At 39.6% G+C, this 19,190-nt stretch overlaps 2 protein-coding genes across 6 annotated transcripts; one reads left to right on the plus strand and one right to left on the minus strand.

The window, feature by feature from the left end:
* Positions 1-1,066: 1,066 nt before the first annotated feature.
* On the minus strand, positions 1,067-10,436 carry FBXW2 (F-box and WD repeat domain containing 2). Of its 5 annotated transcripts, none has more exons than XM_050907676.1 (7): positions 10,281-10,436; positions 8,199-8,616; positions 6,524-6,718; positions 5,574-5,707; positions 4,851-4,937; positions 4,052-4,221; positions 1,067-2,580 (listed from the first exon to the last, which is right to left on the minus strand). In XM_050907676.1, the coding sequence occupies exons 2-7, from the start codon at positions 8,299-8,301 to the stop codon at positions 2,292-2,294; spliced, it is 978 nt and encodes a 325-aa protein (XP_050763633.1). In that variant the 5' UTR covers positions 8,302-8,616; positions 10,281-10,436; the 3' UTR covers positions 1,067-2,291. The 5 variants fall into 5 exon arrangements, with proteins under 5 accessions (XP_050763633.1, XP_050763631.1, XP_050763635.1 ...); XM_050907674.1 differs by having other exon boundaries at positions 8,199-8,708; XM_050907678.1 differs by lacking the exon at positions 10,281-10,436 and adding an exon at positions 10,179-10,233.
* Positions 10,437-10,675: 239 nt separating this feature from the next.
* On the plus strand, positions 10,676-18,526 carry SLC2A8 (solute carrier family 2 member 8). Its single transcript, XM_050907673.1, has 10 exons — positions 10,676-11,002; positions 11,225-11,384; positions 12,143-12,349; positions 14,130-14,229; positions 14,373-14,584; positions 15,310-15,453; positions 16,041-16,149; positions 16,893-17,066; positions 17,685-17,830; positions 17,993-18,526. The coding sequence occupies exons 1-10, from the start codon at positions 10,944-10,946 to the stop codon at positions 18,128-18,130; spliced, it is 1,449 nt and encodes a 482-aa protein (XP_050763630.1). The 5' UTR covers positions 10,676-10,943; the 3' UTR covers positions 18,131-18,526.
* The last annotated feature ends 664 nt before the right edge of the window (positions 18,527-19,190 follow it).

The raw sequence follows: 19,190 nt of genomic DNA on the forward strand, positions 1-19,190 counted from the left end.
ACTTCATGAGATTTCTGTCAGCCCAACTTGTCCAGTTTGTTGAGCACCCTCAGAATAGCATTCACTGTTCTCTTGCACATTGATGGCTTCCCCTTCCCATGGCTTCCCCTTCCCATGGCTTCCCCTTCCCATGGCTTCCCCTTCCCATGGCTTCCCCTTCCCCTCCCCCTCCAAATTAGTATTGTTGGAAACTTGATGCAGAGTCCACTCTGCATCATAAAGGTCACTAATAAACTAGTTAACCAATTGTAGCCCCTGAAGGACATTTCTATTAACTGGTTACCAGTTAGATTTTTGTATCGCTGATGACCACTCTTTGAGCTTGGCAGGCCAGCCCATTTTCCACTCATCTTGCAATCCAGATATTCACTCTGTGTTTCACTGACTTGGGTGCCAGGACATTTCTGGCATGCCCCTCTCTAAACTCCTGCTGTGAAATAATCTTTCAAATCTAATGCAATGTTTTGTAGGTGGCCCATCATCACATGGCTCCTTTACAGTAAGCTGAGTTACTGCACACATCATACACAGTATAGTTACTCCCACATTAAGAATGATGAGAACTGGATTTCAAGACAAATTATTGAAAGCTTTCTGTTTCATGTAAGTTTTCTTCACTTTTGAGTGAGACAACAAAAGCTCTAAGAGATCATTGTGCCCCAGTCAGTGTGGTTTGAATCGAGAGCTTTGGATTTGGCTTCCAATTGATAAAATCCTGGACTACACACACATTTTCAAAGTAAGTTTGCGTGAATAAAGGTGGAAAACTGAGTACTTAAGACTCTAGCCTTGTATTGAGGAGACTGCTCCACTGTGACTTCATGCAATTCCTACCGCATCACTCAAATACGGAATCTTGCATATGAAAATTCCCCTTCCATTGGTGTAATTCATACTGCATACGTTTGGGAACCTTGGCCTTTGTTCAGTACTAAGTATGAAATTAGGTCTCCTCAGATAGTGGGAAGAAAAAAAAATTATACTAACTATAGTAATGCTAGGCAGTTTTATCTTTTCAAGGACATGAGCCAATCTTCATGAAAACTCATATTTCCAAGTTGTGTTAAAAAAAAAAAAGACATTAAGGGGAGATTTTATTGTAAGAGAGGAGGGGAAACCAACCTAAAGCATTTCTAAAGCATGGGATGTCATAGATACAGCTTTTAAGTACATGTCAAATAATACCACAAAAGTATGTGGATAGGTATTTGCTACTCAATAGTTAACTCGTGTACATCAGGTCTCCTATGATGATCAAAGCAAAAGACCTTTTTCTACTCCTAGGCTTTTCTTCAGACTTTTGATATTTTTTTTCCCCAGAGATGTGGCATTCTCACTGTTATTTGTCCCTGCTTTCCAAATCTAGATGTAGCAACTACTTTAAGTGCATGATTATATTAACTGCAACTTTTGGAAAAAGTGAATGGCTGCTAGACATCATTTAATGTAAGAGAGTGACTCTTGCTGTAGAGATTGAACATCATCTTCCCATTCATTATATTTCTACCTACCTGTGAACTAAGTTACGTTCTCACACAAACTATAGGAAATACGGGCTATAAAATACTGATCAAGCCATTCTGAGTTACCATCAGCAAATATGATGAATAGTCAGAGGTTCTCTAAGGTTAATTGTGATGGCAAACTCTGTCAGATAGCGAGAATGAGCCAACTTTTCATCTGAGAAGAGTTCATATCGACATGTTCCTGAACTTAAACAAATTATTATTGTTAGCATCTGATCCTAGTTAAAGGACTTACTTGATTCTTCTGTTTCAAAGGCTAAGTATTTAAAGCTATCAGAAGGAAAAACCATTTTGAAGAGAATGATACTGGAGAGAGAAAGGGTTTGCTATCTTCTCATTTGAGTTAAGCAGCCATGTACCGTAACCAGTGTTTGCTGTTACATGTACAAAAGCCTATGGTTCTAATATAGTAGCTTCACCTTCTGTTTCAACAACAAAAAATAGGTCAGAAGTCAGGTCAAGCACTACTTCATTTCAGAGTTGGTGGATTTGAATGGTTTAAACGTTACAAGCTATGCTTCAGAGCCCAAATAGGTATGCTTAAACATGAGTACAGACAAAATTTTGTGGTGAATACTGTTAGCATGCTGTATTGCATTATGTCCAAAACAACCCATTCCCAAATGCCCAAATAAAAGTAAATGATTGTGCATTGCATGATGATACCATTAGGTGTGCAACTTTGGTTCATGCAAAGTCTCATTTTATGGACACACTGCTGATGATAGTCCATATATTCCTGAAGATTCTGCATATGTGAGCTTTTCAGCCATGTTCTTTCCATAACACCAAATGGATACTATGGTCTGGCATACTGGTGGCAAAAACCAAGCCCATATCATTTTGGCCATTTAGTCCGTTCAACCAAGACATTTCACCAGCCAAAAAGCTTGAACCTCTCTTTGACTTTCTATACTCTGGTAGAGGCCAGCGGCTTATCAGTTTTTCTGTCCTCAAGTCCATTATATACAGGTATCTGTTATCAAACAGTAGAGCAAATATCTCTCCAAAGCCCAGCAAGGACACAGTTGAGAAGTCAGGAGGTTTGATAACCCTAGAAGACAAGACAACTTTGTTAGAAACTCTGTCACAATATAGTCATGAAGCTGCATTACTAAAACAAATCCTTATGTGTCTATAGAAAATAAGTGTCTAAACTCATTCTGAAAGGATTTAGAAAGAACTGGATGCAAATTTTTCAAATTAAGCAACTGAATACTTAGCTGCAGTCAGGCCTGTGGTTTCAGTTCTGACTTTGTGCATTCAGGACAGACCCCTCTGAACATAAGTAAAGGTTAGGGTTTGAAAGGGATTCTGCACAGCACAAGGAAAAAAAAGTCTTGTTTCCAGATACACACAAAAGAGCAAATGTACTTGTATTTTACAGTAAATTTCCATAGGGATTTCATGCCTCAATATGTTTAAATTAAAAGGCAAAACCTCCTACTATTGTTTTGACCACTCTCTTAAAAGCTGGAAATAAACCAGAAATGCCTTCTTGTGATAAGAAGGTAAGAGAAATCATTCACGACTGGTCCTTAGCAGAATGCTGTCTTACTGCTGCTTAGCATAAGTTAAGCATTTTCATCTTAGGGAGAAATAAAATTATTTGTTAGTTCCCCTACACCTTTAGGATATTTTTGCCTTAATAAATAAAACTTGGAACAGAAATTGAAGAAAGTTTTCCACAACTGACTGAGCATTTGATCATAGCATTACATAAAGCACAGAACTGAGGCACAAAAATGGATGGAGATGAAAATCTGTCCTCAGCAGTAAGAGAACATCTTTCTCTTTTGAAAGATGGGAGGGTAAACTAAGAGGTGAAATTACTCAGTTATTCTTACTGATAAGAAGCATTTCTTTTGGAGTAGATCTTACTATGGTAGATACTCTACAAATATTCAGGCCATTTCAATTAAGGGTCTGCTAACCGTTCTAAAATGCAATTTTTTTCTTTAATAAGTTACAACCTTTGATGCCACCATTTCTAACAGATACAGCCTCGTTCTTTTTATGGAAACAGAATGCCATCCTGTTTGATCCCTTACTGCAGTCTGATAGATTTCACTATCATTCCACAGCGTTATCGAGAATGACAGATCAGTAATGCTATAAGGAAAAAGAGTCTTTTTAATTTCTTGTCCCATCAAAGGACCCCCAGAAATGGCCGCCTGGCTCTCTGTAGAGCAGTCTCCATGGCAACATTAACTTCTAGTCACTACAGTTTCACATTCACAACTACAGCACTGCAGTCTGATTTAAGTCTATATTGAAACTCTTCAGCTTACGGAATGAAAATATGAAAGAGGACTAGCCTGTGGCCAGAAACCAAAACAGCAATCAAATGATTTGTATTAACAGATGATAAATTAGAATTAAACCTGGCAATATGTGTAAAGTAAGATGTTTACAGAATTTTTATCAAGATTCTTTTGGCCTACATCTAAAGTAAGTTATTAAAACTAATATGTTATAGTCTTATTTAAATAAGTAAGAAGTAAGTCTTAAACTGAAAGATTTACCTGAGAATATCATAGCTGGCAAAGTCCCACTGGTATAATCCTAGTGCTGAACTGCACACTATGTATTTACCATCAAAGTGCAGTCTGGGCTGTAGGGAGATGCTGCGATCTTCAGAAACAGACAGTGTTTTTAAGCACTTGCAGTTTATTTCCCTTCCAATAGGCCAAATCTACAATTAAAACACAGTTTAAGACCATAAAACATTCAAATCATAAACCGTTACACAAATAGAGCAAGCCTCAAAGTCTCTCTTTAAGCATCGGGTAAATGTGTGCGTGTTTTTTCAGAAATATTTATCTCCTTTAGGTAGGAACATCAATTCTGTACATGACTTGTCTTACAGTATTGTTGCAGTATGTATTGTTTCTAGCCTAAAAAATCCCATTGAAAATGGGTGCTTTAAAGAACGGCAAAAAAATCAACCATCCAGTTGGACAGAAATGTAACAATGTTTCAGTTATGAAGCATTTCCATAGCCACAAACGATTTACAGTGCTCTCCAACCCAAAAGTCCGCAACACTAACAGTACTTGCAGTGAAGTGCTTCACTGTCAAGTTAGCACATTAGGCATGCACTGAAAGCACTTATTTTTTGCATTACCATTCACGTAGACCTATCATTTAAATCTAAATGTGAATGAAAGCACCGAAAAGTTAGCTTCCAAAGAGTTGCATGTCTTGTATGCAACTTTATGGGAGAAAATAAAGTCTTACATTATTTGTAAACTTCAGCGAAGCACTCAAGCATTTTATTTCCCTGGGTACCGAAATGATAGATGTATGATATATGGTACCTACCTTGATTTCATACTTATCTGCACTTAGAAGAATATAATCCCCAGGACTATGCATAAGAGATTTGACTTTGCACTTCTGCAAAACTACCTGTAATTGAAGGATGTAATGATTTATGTTGATGCTGTTAAATAACCAAACTTTCATTTGCATTTTTCACTTCATTGACAACCTGCATGCTGTGCTCTTGTATAAAGGCAATACAAATACTTTTAGCAACTGAAGGGAAACTACAGTTTACACTTTTCTTGTTCCTACTAGTGACAACTTACTGCATTAATAAGCGAACATATGTACTTCACCTCTAGAATAACCCCCTCACCTTCCAAGTTCTAATATACTCAGAAGAAAAATACTGTTTCTTGACTTCAGAAAACTTTTCACGCTCAGATTTTCGTTATCAAGATCATTAGTTTTTCTACATAATTTTTAAAGTAGCTTTCTTTCAGAACCATTGTTTTTATTCAGTCTTTGAATCAAACACTGATTCCTAGCATTATTCCAGCTGTTTTGGAATAGAAATATCTTCAATGGTCTGAAAGATTTAGTTATAGCTTCTTTAAAGTATTTTTTCTGCTGAAATGTTATTTTGCAGTATTTCCTGATGTTCTTCAGATTCTACACCTAGGTGCAGGGTTAGGATTAGAAAATAGAAATTTAGAATATGTTACAAACTTATTGCAAGTAAGTGTTTTGCAAGATTAAATTGAAAATCAATATTCCCACCTTAGTGACCCATTCTGTGTGTCCAGTAAGGGTATTCAGGCACGTTCCTGTTGATAAGGCCCATACTTTCACAGTGAAGTCTGCAGAGCCACTGACCAGAATATCAAGTTCATCATTGTAATCCACACTAAAAACTACAAGCAAAGAGGGTACTAAATAAGGAATACCAGTCTCTATGCATGCGTTCTTCTGTAAGTGAAACACTAACTAGTAGCCTCTATATGAATTTAGTAGCCTCTAAATTCATATGCTACTACAGCTTTAACTGTTGTTCTTGAACTGTATACATGAATTGTTGCTCTGGATTCCTATGCTTACATTGCAAAATTACTGATTTTTGTCCAAATTAAGAGCATGTACGTCAGTGGTTCTTTTATGGTTGGATTATGGCAAACCATAACTTAAGCTAGTTCCCATTTTAAGACTTCTAGTAAGTCAATTCCAGCAGGATTAGTATATTTGATATATCTCATTACTCACAGCGGAACAGACCTACAGCTGAGTTGAGGATATTTTGCAGTAGAGGACAGAGAAGTTAATTATGAGGGAAATGCAAATACAGATTCCCAGGTCCTATTCTGCTCTTTGCTGTAAGCCCATCTCCACTCTGGGGATATAAAGAACTGCTGTTGCCATGTGCTCCCTGCTACCTAGGGTTTGCATCTTCTTGGTAGACTCGAAAGTACTGAATAACCATGGCATTTAGTATTCTTTCCATGCAACTGCAAAACACTACATGGCTAAGCTTTGGCATTATTCAAGGGCAGACAGATCTAGATTTGTTCTGGCCGCCTCCCCCCCCCCCCCCCCCCCCAAAAGGTGATTTGGGAGAGAGCCTAAAAAAAAAAAAAAAAAGCTATCATGCAAAGAGCTAACTTAAATTATAATTTGTTTGATGATGATGTACGTTACTTGACTGGTGAAATTACAAATTGAAAAGTTCAACATACCTGCACCAGTATGTCCTCTAAAATGCTGTGTCTTTGCCCCAGAGCTCCATTCCCAACAGGCTACTGTGTTATCAAAAGATCCTGTTACAAGCTTTTGTTCATCAAACTTCACTGCAGCACAAGTGTGTGTCTGGATACCATATATGCACTGACCTGTGCTTACATCCCACAGTTTTGCAGACAAGTCATCTGATCCTAGAATATAAAAGAACAGGGTAATTGAAAGCAAAGAGTAAATAATATTTCCAATCCTATACTCATCTTCCATGTTTGTCTTAAATATAGTATTTTCATGGAATCACAGAATGGTTATAGTTGGAAGGGACCTCTGGAGGTCAACTCTTCCAACCCCCCTACTCAAGCAGGGCCACCTAGAGCCAGTTGCCCAGGTCCATGACCAGACGGCTTGTTTTCATGTTAATTAAGCTACTAGATGTCTGGCCTTCCAGTTTCCTCATACTGTTTTAGCACCTTCCATAGATTCCAGCACTGCCTCTGATTGACAGTGTCTACTGAAACAGACACATGGAAGTTTTACATGGTACATCACTCTCAGGTTTGCAGAGCCACTGACTATACTGCAAGCTTTAGTTTGTTTCAGATAGGAAAGGAGTCCACCAAATCTCAAAAGACAGCAGACGAATACCAAGCCCCATCACCTGCCAGTTTCCTTTATCTTCCCAAAGTTTTTGGGTTTGGGGTTTGTTTGTTTGTTTTAAACTCATAACAGTAAGTCCAGACTGCTGGCTTTGGAGAGCAGAATGAAACCCTGGACCCTTACACCTGTTGTTTCTCCTGGTGGTTTCAGCACAAAAGCGTGCCACTTTTCAGAAAGTTTTGACAATGCTGCTTCCCGTGTATTTACATTCCCTGCTGAGTAGGGAAGTGAAAGACTGGCTAGAGTCTAGTTGTTGGTTTCTAGTAATCATCTTAACATACCAACAAGTGTAGGAGTACTTAGCCAGTTTTCCCAACTTATTCTATAGCACTGTCATCTCAAGTGACTGGGAAATCCTTGGAATATGCTCTGACAGTTCATTGTAACTTTGTTACTATTCTTTCATACTTAAGGTTTCATATTTGTTCTGGCTGTATTTTTAAGTTCGAACTGAAACCCTGAAGTCTGCAGTCTTCAGGGAGGAAGCTGAAATTGTCATTACAATGTGCAAGTCAGACTAGTAGCAAGGTTAAATCTAGTTTACAGGTCTTCACGCAAGCACTTATGTTAAGAACTGAAAGTGCTTATAGATTGTATCAGAGAAATTGTCTTGTTTCAAGGAAGAAGACAGACTTTTCCTGCCACATCTTGGGAGACTGCAGTGATCACACAGCCCAAACAAGGTCCCTTTAATTGGAAGTTATCCTCTAAGAGGATAACTAACATATCTGTACTTCTCAAATGGGCTTACTAATCTGAAGCATGATACCTGCTGTTACTGGGTTTTTTTAACCAACAAAGAAATTGGTCTCCTTGTTTTCCTATTAAAGTGACTAATGAGGTTATTAGTGTGCCAAGTGTTTCAGAAATTGAAAAAAAAGTAATTTTGAATAATTTTAAACTGCGTTAGCACTATGAAAATAATCTGTCTGGTAAAGGAAAAGCAAATTGTCATTAATCGGGGGGCGGGGGAGAAAACAAAGAATTGTAAGACTCCAAGTTTTCTGTCCTTCCTACCTGTACACAGAAGTCCATCTTTATAGTAAAGTGCATAAACTCTGGCACTGTGTCCAATTAAAGAGGATGTCTCAAAGGCTTCGTGGTCCTTCAGTTGCTTCATCCTTAAAATAGCCTTTAGGTAAACCTTCTTCCAATGTAGAGGATCCTGAACAGAGTCATCTATTTGCCAACCCAAATTCTTACATGCAGTCTGCCACACCTCTGTACAGGCACTTATAACCTTATTCCACTGCTTAGAGACGAGGCAACATGTGAGTAAGGTCTGAGGATCAAGCCATTTTAACAGATAAAAACTAAGTTCCAATGGAAGAAGTTTGAGGAAGTCCCTCTTGAGGAGAATCTCTAGATTATTGGAGAGGTGCCTGAGCTGGACTGCTCCACTCAAGCTAATCAGGTGATCCAGAGTTTCATTTTTCTGCAAGTCCGTCAGAGAAAGAAATGTAATAGAAATGTTATCAAGCCATGCTTCAAAGTCCTTTTTCTCCATAAGGTTATGGAAAAATTTACCTGTGATACATCAAAATACTGTATTAGTTCTGTTCAGAAAACAAGGTAAGCATCACATCTTTATTACTGGTACATCAGTATTCCAAATGGCATGTTAACACATAGACTGAAGTGACCAAACGCATTTTAAAATATTCATTAGGTTAGGACTAAGCATTTGCATGCACTTTGAACTACCATTTGTCCCGCATCAGACTTAGAAGTGAATTGTATGGAGCTAGCGAATGTTAGCTTTCATTATGAATGTTAACATTTTTCTTGTTCCAGGTTAACACTTTCAAATTCTGAATCCAATAAGGTAAGGGTTAGTTTAAGTTTTAAACCTATTACAGCAAATAAACACTGTCTTACAGTTTACTCATGGATTATACTGATAAAGGGAAAAAAACAAAGCATATAAGCAGAATGATAAGCTAGTTACTGACAGAACTTATTCATACCTTTGTCCTGAACTATTTTAAACACAAAGCAGGTAACTGTAGGTTTTTTTAAAGAAGATACAGAGAGATGTCTGAAAAATTGTGTTGAAGGATATGTTAGCCATCTTTCTATTTGGCTCATGTAAAGACTGTAGATTGTGCTGGTCTAGTATCAGTTTTGACATGTTTGCACTGCTTTGACCTAAACACTTTTTTTTTTTCTTTTTAAATTCCTGGGGTTTTTTCCTATTTTCTCAGTTTATTTCCAATGAAAGGAATTAACTGTGAAACTGAAGGTTTGAAATACTACCTCCTGAACTACGCGATCTGTATGCATTTATACTATCCTGCGGTATCTCAGGTTCCTACAATAAGCTTGGACAGGTGATTAACAAGATAAACATCAGGCAAACAGTTAAAAAGCCATAACTATTTATTTTCTCTGGAAGATCTAATTCCATTCATTAGACAGCTGGCTGAATTTAATTCATGGAAGCTCCCAAACCCAAAGAATTGAGGAATCTGAGTGGGAGTCAATAACATGTTTATTTCTATACAGACATTTTACCTTCATAGAATAAGATCTTAGAGTAAGCCTCTTAACATGGCATAGTAGTACAGAAAAGTACGGTCCTCACTATGAAAGGCTGCACACGGCATGCAATTGTTGATAAAAACACAAGAAGGTACTGGGCGTCAAATGCACAGAAACAGCTGCTCCTATCAAGTCACAAGTTCATACAGTCACTTTCACTGCTGACAGCACTTACCAGCTTTCCGTATGGCAGAGAATATACTTGCTGTTCTAACAGGCATGTGTTTTCTTTAAAACAAACAAAAATTTCTAACAGGCTCCCTACGAATAAGAAATAGGTGAGCTCTAAGGCGTTTGTTGTATTCAGTGCACGAAGCTAATACGGAAATCAAGGGCTGCTGTGAGGCCCCGAGACCGGCGCTCAGAGCTACGGCGCTCGTAGCTGCGTGCTACGGGGCTCTTTCCTAGGTGCCATGCGGGAGGCCCGAGCCGCTCCCCCCGCCCGCTCCCATATACCTCCGCACGCAAAAAGCACGGCGAGGACTGGAGACTTCCAGCGCCGCTGCTGCCGACAGCTGCCGCGCCGCTCGCCCGAGTCCCACGGGCCGCGGCGCTCACCTCAGGTAGCGGCCAGGCGCGGAGCGTCCTTCGGCAGGCAGCCGCCGCGGCTCGCGCGGCCCCCCAGAGCCCGGCGTGGGCTGGGGCTTCCCTGCGGCCATCGCTCCCACAGCAGGACGGGCTCCCAGCGCCGCCGCGCTCCGCGCCACAGCCTGCGGGCGCCCGCGGCGGGAGGTCGCCCTGGGACGGGGCTGGACGCCTCAGCCACGCCCGGCGCGGGAGGGGCGGGGCGAGCCCCGCGCCGCGGGCCCTGCGCCTGGCGAACCGGCCGGCACCCGGAGCTACGGCGCTCCCCAGCCCCCGCTGCGCTCCGGAGTCAAGCAGCTTCCGGCGCACTCCTCAGACGTCATCACCCCCCGCTGCCACACGCTCGCAGTTTCCGTCCGGACTGCAGTCTCGGAGCGCCGCGGCGGGCACCGCGGTCGGGGTCCCGTCCGCTCCCCTCTCCCCTGTCTCCTCTCCCCTGTCTCCTCTCCCCTGTCTCCTCTCCCCTGTCTCCTCTCCCCTGTCTCCTCTCCCCTGTCTCCTCTCCCCGTCTCCTCTCCCCGCTCTCTCCCCTCTGTCCCCTCTGTCCCGTCCTGCAGCGCGGCCTGCTACCGCTGCCCGCGCAGCCGGGAGGGAGGCCGCGGCCGGGCGCGCTGAGGCGCTCCCTGCAGGCAGGGCATGGCTGCGGAGGAGTCTCGCTGCCTGCTGGGTTACCCTGCTGCGGACTCTCACCCGAGGTGAGCGCGGGCGCCGCCGCCCGCCGCTCTGGCGGGCTCGGGGACGGCGCTGACTGCCCTGGAGCTCGGCCACGGCCGATACCGGGGGCGGCCGAGGCGAGCTCCGGGTCGAGCCCTCTGCCAGGCCCGCCGGCGCGTTGCCGGCCCTAGCAAGGGGCCGGAGCTGGGGCCGGCAGCGGGAGGTGGGGGTGGCGTGATCCTTGTCGGCCTCTTCTGCCTCAGAGTGCAGAACAAGAAGCTGTACCTGGCCACGTTCGCTGCCGTCCTGGGACCGCTTAGCTTCGGCTTCGTGCTAGGCTATAGCTCACCTGTTATTCCACAGTTGAGGAAAATCAACGATCCTAAACTAAGAATGGACAGTAGTCAAGCCTCATGGTTTGGGGTAAGTCTCTGTATGATGCATTAGCATTATGTGATTTCACTTGAAAGCATAGGTCAAGAAGATGCTGCTTATATGATGGGGTCTTACTCCTCTTAAGAATGAGGGTAAATGCAGATCTTAATGAAATCCATTTTTTTTTTTCTAAACTCAGTAATCGATTCAAATTTTTCCTGAGTAACAGTGCTGTTATGCTCTGATAACTGTCAGTTAGCATATATTAATAAATGCCCCTATAGTTTGAACTTGTTTTTGGTGCTAAAATGTCTTCTAACTGTTCTCATGTTTCTCAATTGAATCTTTTAAGGGACCACAGAAAATAAACTTTGTAATAAAGTAGTGCAATCCATCAATATGGGGAATATTTGCTTTTTGGATACAGGCTGGACTTCAGGTTAGTCAAGATAACAAATTCTTCAGGGCTTTAAAACAGTTTGAAAGGCCTGTTTGTGAATGGACAGCTTTGTAGGCAGATTAAGAAACAGTTACTGCTGCTTTTTTTTTTTTCCCTTCGTTGAAAGAGCTTTGCATGTAATATGCAAATTTCTGCTGTTCAATTGTGGTGAGTAGTGCTTCTTGACTGTGTTTTGATTAAGAAGTTAATGATTATTTTGATTTTCAAAACACCTGCATACTCTTGCACTTTTTTTAGAAGCTGCTATTTACTTTTCAGGATTTTAAAAGAAATTGTTGTCTGTTATTTATTTTAATATTTATTTATGTGTATGTATAATTTTTTTTTTTTTACTTGTTTTTTGAAGTCACTAGTAACGTTAGGAGCTGCTGCTGGAGGAACACTAGGAGGCTATCTTGTGGATAAAGTTGGGAGAAAGCTGAGTCTAATGCTGTGCTCAATACCATATGTTTTTGGATATATAGTTATTATATCTGCTCAGAATGTTTGGATGCTTTATTTTGGACGAATACTGACAGGCTTAGCCAGTGGAATTACTTCACTTGTTGTTCCGGTAAGACATTTTTCTGGGTGTGTGTGCATCTGTAGTTGCTTTTTTGTTTGTTTGTGGGTTTTTTGTTTCTTTTTCCATAGCAGTATTATAGGTGACTTGGGTGAAGTAACTGAATAACTGTAGCCAGGGCAGTTTGTGGATTTAGAAGAAACTGTTTTTTATAGAATCATATTGTGCTTGTTTTTAATCATGAAGAATATATAAATAAAACAAATTTTATTTCTTCTAGTGGCACTTCTGTCCTGTGCATTCCTGATACAGTGATGTGATCTTTCAGATTATTAGTCCTTTATATGATTGCTTCTGTTTATGGTCTACTATAGTCTAGTGAGATTTCTCTCTTCAAATTCCTCATATATAACATTGGGGGGGTTGTTTGGTTGGTGGTTTGTTTTTTTTTTTTTTCCTATTACTAGCTGCTTCTAATAGTCTTATATTTCACCAAACTTCTTGGTTTTGCAGATATACTATGGCTGCTCACTCATCCTAGAGTAATGCCAAATAGTGCCTTCTGATTCCATTTAACAGTTATCTTCTGAATACTAACTTTTCCCATGCGTTCAGGAATATACCTGCAGCAGGGACGTGGAGATAGTTCATTCTGTTGTTGTCTGCCTTGTCTGGTATTATTTGACCTTTTGGATCTAGGTGAATAGGTAGTAGTGTGAAATAAACCATCTAGAATTCAAGTTGTTTCTTTTCTCATGGTTCTAGCATTTCTAGCTTTTGAAGTGAGATGCAAACTAAAAATCAAAGGATAAGAAGTACTCGAAATATGAAATAAATGCTTGTTCTTTATCAATCTCGATGGTTAGAAAAATAAAATCTAAAAAAGATTCAGGATGGTAGGGTCTAAATTATAATCTTGTGCAACTTTGTTGTTGGAAGCTTGGTTGCTTAGTCTGTTGTGTTAATGTCTTTGGAGGAATTCTGTCTGCTTTACAAATGACTGGTTTCTCATTGTTTCATGGAGCTGAGCTCTTAAGTTCCCATATGTAAAGGCCTTAACCCACAGCCAACAGTAAAAGATCTATGTGACTGCAGTGATGAGGGAGGAGAGTGTCATATGTAATACCAAGTTTTTGTAGCTCTAAATTATTCTTGAAATAAGGATTACTTATTTGCCTTCCAGAAAAAGTAAGGACTGTGACTTAGAAAGAATTGTCTGTATAAATATGAGGGATTTCTTTTTTGTGTATACAGCTAAACCGTAGCTGTTGACTTGGGGTCAATATATTAAAAAATAGCTGAAAAGTTTAAGTTGATCCCAAATATTGGATGAGGTGTGATGCTGTTCATATAGTCTGTGTTAAGATGAGCTGTCAATTTTGAACTTCATGGAGAATGAAATCATTTGCACTCTTTACGTTGAATTAAAAATTTAAAACTTTCATTGCGAACAGTTTTATATGTGGCTTGGGCTACATGTTTATGCAAAGGCTGTTCCAAGCTCTAGACTGCTTTGCGATGATGCATTTCTTGTTTAATATGGCTAGCAAAAGAAGCTTTTACTAATGCAAGTTTATTCACCTTTGGGCTACTGATACTGCATCAACATTCTTCTGGCTTAGGTCCTCCCTTTTTTCCAGGGTTTTTCATAATGCCAGTATACGTTTCTGAGATGGTACTTTTCTACTCACTCCATTTTATTGAGGCTTTTTTTAAGGAGGAGAGTTACTAGCAAATACATCTGTGTTTTTTCAGAAATTAATTACTTATGAAGTCCTTGATCCAAAATTGGATAGAAGTAATTATTAGATGCTTTTTCCCTGTGTTTTAGGTGTATATATCTGAAGTATCTCATCCTAAAGTCCGTGGTATGCTTGGCTCTTGTGTTCAGTTGATGGTGGTGACTGGCATACTGGGAGCCTACATTGCAGGTATTGGCTTAGGGCTCTAGGTTACAAAAAAGAATTAGTACACGTAATGAAAGAACTGCACTGAAGAATTGAAAGTAAATGTTAATTTGTTTGTACAACTAATTGATGTTCATAGTCCTCTTTCTTTCCTTTTTGTTACCCAGGAATAGCACTAAAATGGCGCTGGCTGGCAGTGTTGTGTTCTTTTCCATCCTGCATAATGCTATTGTTCATGTCCTTCATGCCTGAAACACCGAGATTTCTGCTGAATCGGAACAAACGCTCAGAAGCCATAGCTTCTTTGCGCTTTCTGCGGGGACCGCATGCAGACCACGAATGGGAATGTAGGCAGATTGAAGCTGGTGTTCAGGAAGAGGTGATGAGAATGTGATTTACTCTTAAAAAAGTTTTTGTATGCATATAACATCTGAAAGTATATAGTGTAATTAAAAGGGTTTTACCAAAGCTTAGTTAATAGCCTTTTCCACAAATGGTGGTCCAAACCTGTTCCCTCATACAAATGATACTTGAGAAGAGAGATTCTTTGAATCTTTTTCCTCTACCTTTCAGTTGCAACTGCTGTCACCATTGGCTGCCATCACTGTACATGAGTAGCAGTCTTGCTCGTGATCTTGTTAATTATATGACAGCTACCTAGTTTTTTGCTTTATTTAGCAATTTCGTAGGATTGTTCAACACCTCTAACAGTAATTTCCTATTGTTTGTCTTGTATGAATGCATTTTCTATTGCATCTCTAAAAGCATCATTTAGCCTCTTGTGAGATGTGTGCTTGAATAGGCAGGTCTAATCATTGAAGTTCGGTTTCTGCAAACTGTGGATTCATTCATGTTAACTTTCTCTACAAAGTACTGTCAATTTCTGTCTCTAGAACCTGAGAAAAGGGGAAAAATGCTTTTCTGGAGTTCTCAGATACTTCAAATGTAAACATTTTTACTGCTAAGGCACTTAGTTTTGCTAAAGGGGGGGTGGGAAACTTACTGAGTTTGAACACATTGAAATGTTCTGAGGAGGTTTTGTTGTTTTTCTTCGATTTAAAAGACAAAAATTTTCACCAAATCATTGCTTAATCTTTTTAACAGGGACTGAATCTCTCTGATTTTAAGAACCCCTCAATCTACAGGCCACTTCTTATTGGTGTGGCTCTAATGTTCTTCCAGCAAGTAACAGGCATTAATGCAGTTATGTTTTATGCAGAAACTATCTTTGAAGATGCAAACTTCAAGGTAATCGGGGTGTGTTTCCAAACTGACAAATGTCTATAATAGTTTCAGCTTAGTCAGCGCTATAAGTCTAAAACACGTAATAAACTGACTTGATAATGATCCTGCCTGTGTCATAAATAACAGGGTTTGGGTTTTAGTGGGCTTTTTTGGTTTGGATTCTAGATACCTTCTTGACTGTGTTACTCTGGCATACCTGAATGTTCTGGTTTTTTGCGGGGGAAGTATGTTGTGTTTTGCTGGTCTGAAACTTTGATACTGATAGAAATTCCTATTATAGTCATCTTCCTATATAAATTTTTTTTATTAGAGTTGTAAATGCGATGTTTCAGAGAAAGTGAAACTCTAGGAAGAAGTTGTTTTAAAGTTTAGTAAGAGACCAGTATGTTGTGTTAATTGGTGATGTCTTTTTTTTTTTTTCCTTTCATTCTTTTCTTTCCCCTCCCCTGTTGTCTCCCCCCACCATTAATTTCTGTGGCATAGTTTGTCTTCTTTCAGATTCAAGAAACAAATGCATTTGTAATGCTTGATAAGTGATCCTCTTATCAGCCTGAAAGAGCAAATTCTCCCTACCTCTTACTTTATTTCAGGACAGCAGAATGGCTTCTGTTATTGTGGGTTCCATACAAGTATGTTTCACTGCTGTGGCTGCACTTATCATAGATAAAACTGGACGAAAAGTGCTGCTTTACATATCTGGTAAAACATGTTACTGAATTTTGTTCAGTAAGAAAAATTACTATATATAGTACCAAAAAGTGTCTTAACTGTTGGGGGAATTAAGTATTGCAATTTATGCATTTTTAAGTTGTTTGCTTTATATTTATAATTTGGCATAACTATAGACTTAAACTCAAACTCGTAAGAGGAAACTATCATGTTATATATACATTGTAGGTGGAACCCCATGAAACTACATATGGCTTTTTGTCTTCTTACTGGGCCAGTTTTTATTTTGAAATAGCTATATCACTGAGACAGTTCTTACTACTGTGGTATTTTTTTCTGCTTAATAGGATTCAATGTCATGATACATTCTCATACCCAAGTTGTCAACAGATGGCTATTTCAAAGTAATTTCTCCATGGCTGCTGCTACTTTCATGGCGCATTGTGGGGTTGAGTTATACGAGACTATAGTTAAAAATTTTAACTTTACAAGTAAATGTGCTAAATAAAACTAATTCTGTTTGACATAGTTGTTGTGCTGCACACTCAATAGTAATGACTGCTGTCAAGACAATATTGTTTGGCTAGTGTTTAGAATGCTTGTCTAGCATCTTTCATTCCTGTCAAGGCCAGTGTTTATTGCCAAGAACAGGATCTTTTAAGAAACACTTCTGTGAGGGCTAGCATATCTGATACTTGGCTGACCAACTATGTTCTCTCAGAAGAATACCCAAGTGGCAACCAGTGACAACTTGGTTACTGCTTACTTTTCAGGGATAATCATGGCTCTCAGTACTGCATTGTTTGGGCTTTACTTTAAAATGGTCCTTCCAAATCGAAACAACTCATCAAATCCTGATGTATGGTTCACTCTAAATTCAGCATCCCCAGGAACAGAAAGCAGCATATCCTGGCTTGCAGTAGTGAGCCTAGGGCTCTTCGTTGCTGGTAAGTGGAACAGGCTTCTACATAGCCATTATGCAAAACTCAGACTTTCTGACGAATGTGACAGTTTTGTTCCATTTTGTCACGTTATTGATGAATGGAAATGAGTTATGTCTTTGACAGACCTTTTCAGTGTATAATGCAAAGTTGGGCTGAGTGTTCACAACCCTGGTGATAGAGCTAGCAGCTGTTAAGCCAGTTCCCTGGAAAATGAATTTATACCTCCTTGTGCTAATAGCAAGTAGTAACTGCTCAGGTTAAACTGCTTTACAGTTGTTAATGGAAAAAGGAGTCTTGTGTTAGAGCCACACTGAATCCTGTGATGGTACAAGGCAGCAGCAGTTAGAAACAAGGTCAGTTTTTAAGCTTACCACTTCAGAGACTTCGTGGCAAGAAGTTCTGCTTGTTAAGAATATTCTTGTAATTAATTTGATGTAAAATGCACTAGCATTTATCATGCTGCCCTAAAATAACTTATTTCCTTCTGGTAGAGGTATTATTTTACTGGAATCATCCAAGAATCTAGAGTGAAAACTGCATCCCCCTTGACTAACTTGGGCATCAGTCTTCCCTTTAATATGTACTTAACTTGCATTTATTCTCTTCTGTTTGTAATTGCAGGTTTTGCCCTTGGCTGGGGTCCTGTTCCATGGCTGGTGATATCTGAAATCTTCCCACTTAAAGCTAGAGGCATATTGAGTGGTGCTTGCGTGTTAACAAACTGGGTTATGGCCTTCTTGGTGACCAAAGAATTTCATGATTTTATAGTAAGCATCGTAAATTACAATTTGAAGTTTCTTTTCATAGGGCAGTTTATTCAAGATGCTCCCGAGAGGGCCTTGAGCCACAGTCTTTTCTGGCAATACAGAACTGTAGTTGTACAGTAGTGAGCTGTAATAATGTGTTTTTTGTTGTTTCCCCTCCCCCAGGGTTTCTTAACATCCTACGGCACGTTCTGGCTCTTCTCTGCCTTCTGCTGCCTCAATGTAACTTTTACAGCCTTTTATGTTCCTGAAACAAAAGGACAGACCCTGGAACAAATTGAGGCCTACTTCAGAAGATCTTAAGCATAAGGCTTTTTATCTTGATATGAAACCTTCATATCATGAATTATGGTGCTATGGTTGAAACTAACTGCATCACGTGGCAGACATCTCAGTTACTAAACTTGCTATCAAGTAATTTTAATGAATTTTGTAAAATCTGAACCCTGTTTTTTAAAAAAAAAATCTGTGGGGATCTGCATACATTTCTGCATACTCCCTGTAGTAAATCTCCCTTGTGTGGGTCTTAGACATACTCTTTTTCTTTGATTCCTGTGTTCTTTTCATCTGGTGCAGACTGACTGTAATGGCCAAGTAAGAATGTTAAATGTAGTGGCCAGTATCTTTTTTCTAAGATGTAAATTAAGATCTAATCTTGTAAATAAATAAATAAAATTTCCTTGCTCCACTTTACCTTTCCTTTATAGCACGTTACAGTGAAGAAATGATTGATGTTAATTTCAGACTGCAGTACTTAACTTCTGCGTTGCTGCTACTGTTTCTGGGATGCCTGACCACAGAACAAGTCTTGGTCCCAACTGGAGATGAATGCTTGGCTTTCATGGGTGTTAGTGTTAAGTTGCCATTATTTTTCCTGTTGCTGTCAAGTTGGCTAGGAATGCATTTAAATCACAAGAAGGGCTGTAGCTCTTAGGAGAATGTATTTCAGAATTCAGGAAAGAGCATTGCTTTTTCAAAAGGAATTACAAGGTCTTGGAGAGAGCAAGAATATACTCTTAGCCAGAAAAGGAGAAAAACTATCTTTTGTAGTGTTAATTTAAGGGGTAAAGATCTCCAACTGGAACAGGTCTCTGAAAGTCTAAAAGATACCTGGCAACACAAACCAATGCTGGATTATAGTTCTTGTCAAAGATGGGTAATGCTTAAGACACAAACACCAATCTCACAGGTATGATATGGCACTTCTTAAATGAATGACATCTCTGAAACAAAATTTCTAGAGAACTCAAATGGAAACAGTAATCCAGAGCTGTCTGCAATAGTGTACTACCTCCTGTCTTTTTAATTTCGTCTAATGAACCAAATTTGGAAAAGCCATTAGTTCTGCATGTGTGAAAGAAAG

This window comes from Gymnogyps californianus, chromosome 18, assembly GCF_018139145.2.
Source record: "Gymnogyps californianus isolate 813 chromosome 18, ASM1813914v2, whole genome shotgun sequence".
Classification (NCBI taxonomy): Eukaryota; Metazoa; Chordata; class Aves; order Accipitriformes; family Cathartidae; genus Gymnogyps; species Gymnogyps californianus.

Excerpts from the sequence above, each read along its gene's own strand:
- FBXW2 (XM_050907674.1), bottom strand. The coding sequence starts at position 8,688 with ATGGAGAAAAAGGACTTTGAAGCATGGCTTGATAACATTTCTATTACA. Across the intron at positions 6,719-8,198 it reads AGATGGACTTCTGTGTACAG|GATCAGATGACTTGTCTGCA; the intron begins GTAGGAAGGACA and ends TTTATATTCTAG. Across the intron at positions 2,581-4,051 it reads GCCAGCTATGATATTCTCAG|GGTTATCAAACCTCCTGACT; the intron begins GTAAATCTTTCA and ends CTTGTCTTCTAG.
- SLC2A8 (XM_050907673.1), top strand. The coding sequence starts at position 10,944 with ATGGCTGCGGAGGAGTCTCGCTGCCTGCTGGGTTACCCTGCTGCGGAC. Across the intron at positions 11,003-11,224 it reads GCTGCGGACTCTCACCCGAG|AGTGCAGAACAAGAAGCTGT; the intron begins GTGAGCGCGGGC and ends CTTCTGCCTCAG. Across the intron at positions 16,150-16,892 it reads AGTGCTGCTTTACATATCTG|GGATAATCATGGCTCTCAGT; the intron begins GTAAAACATGTT and ends CTTACTTTTCAG.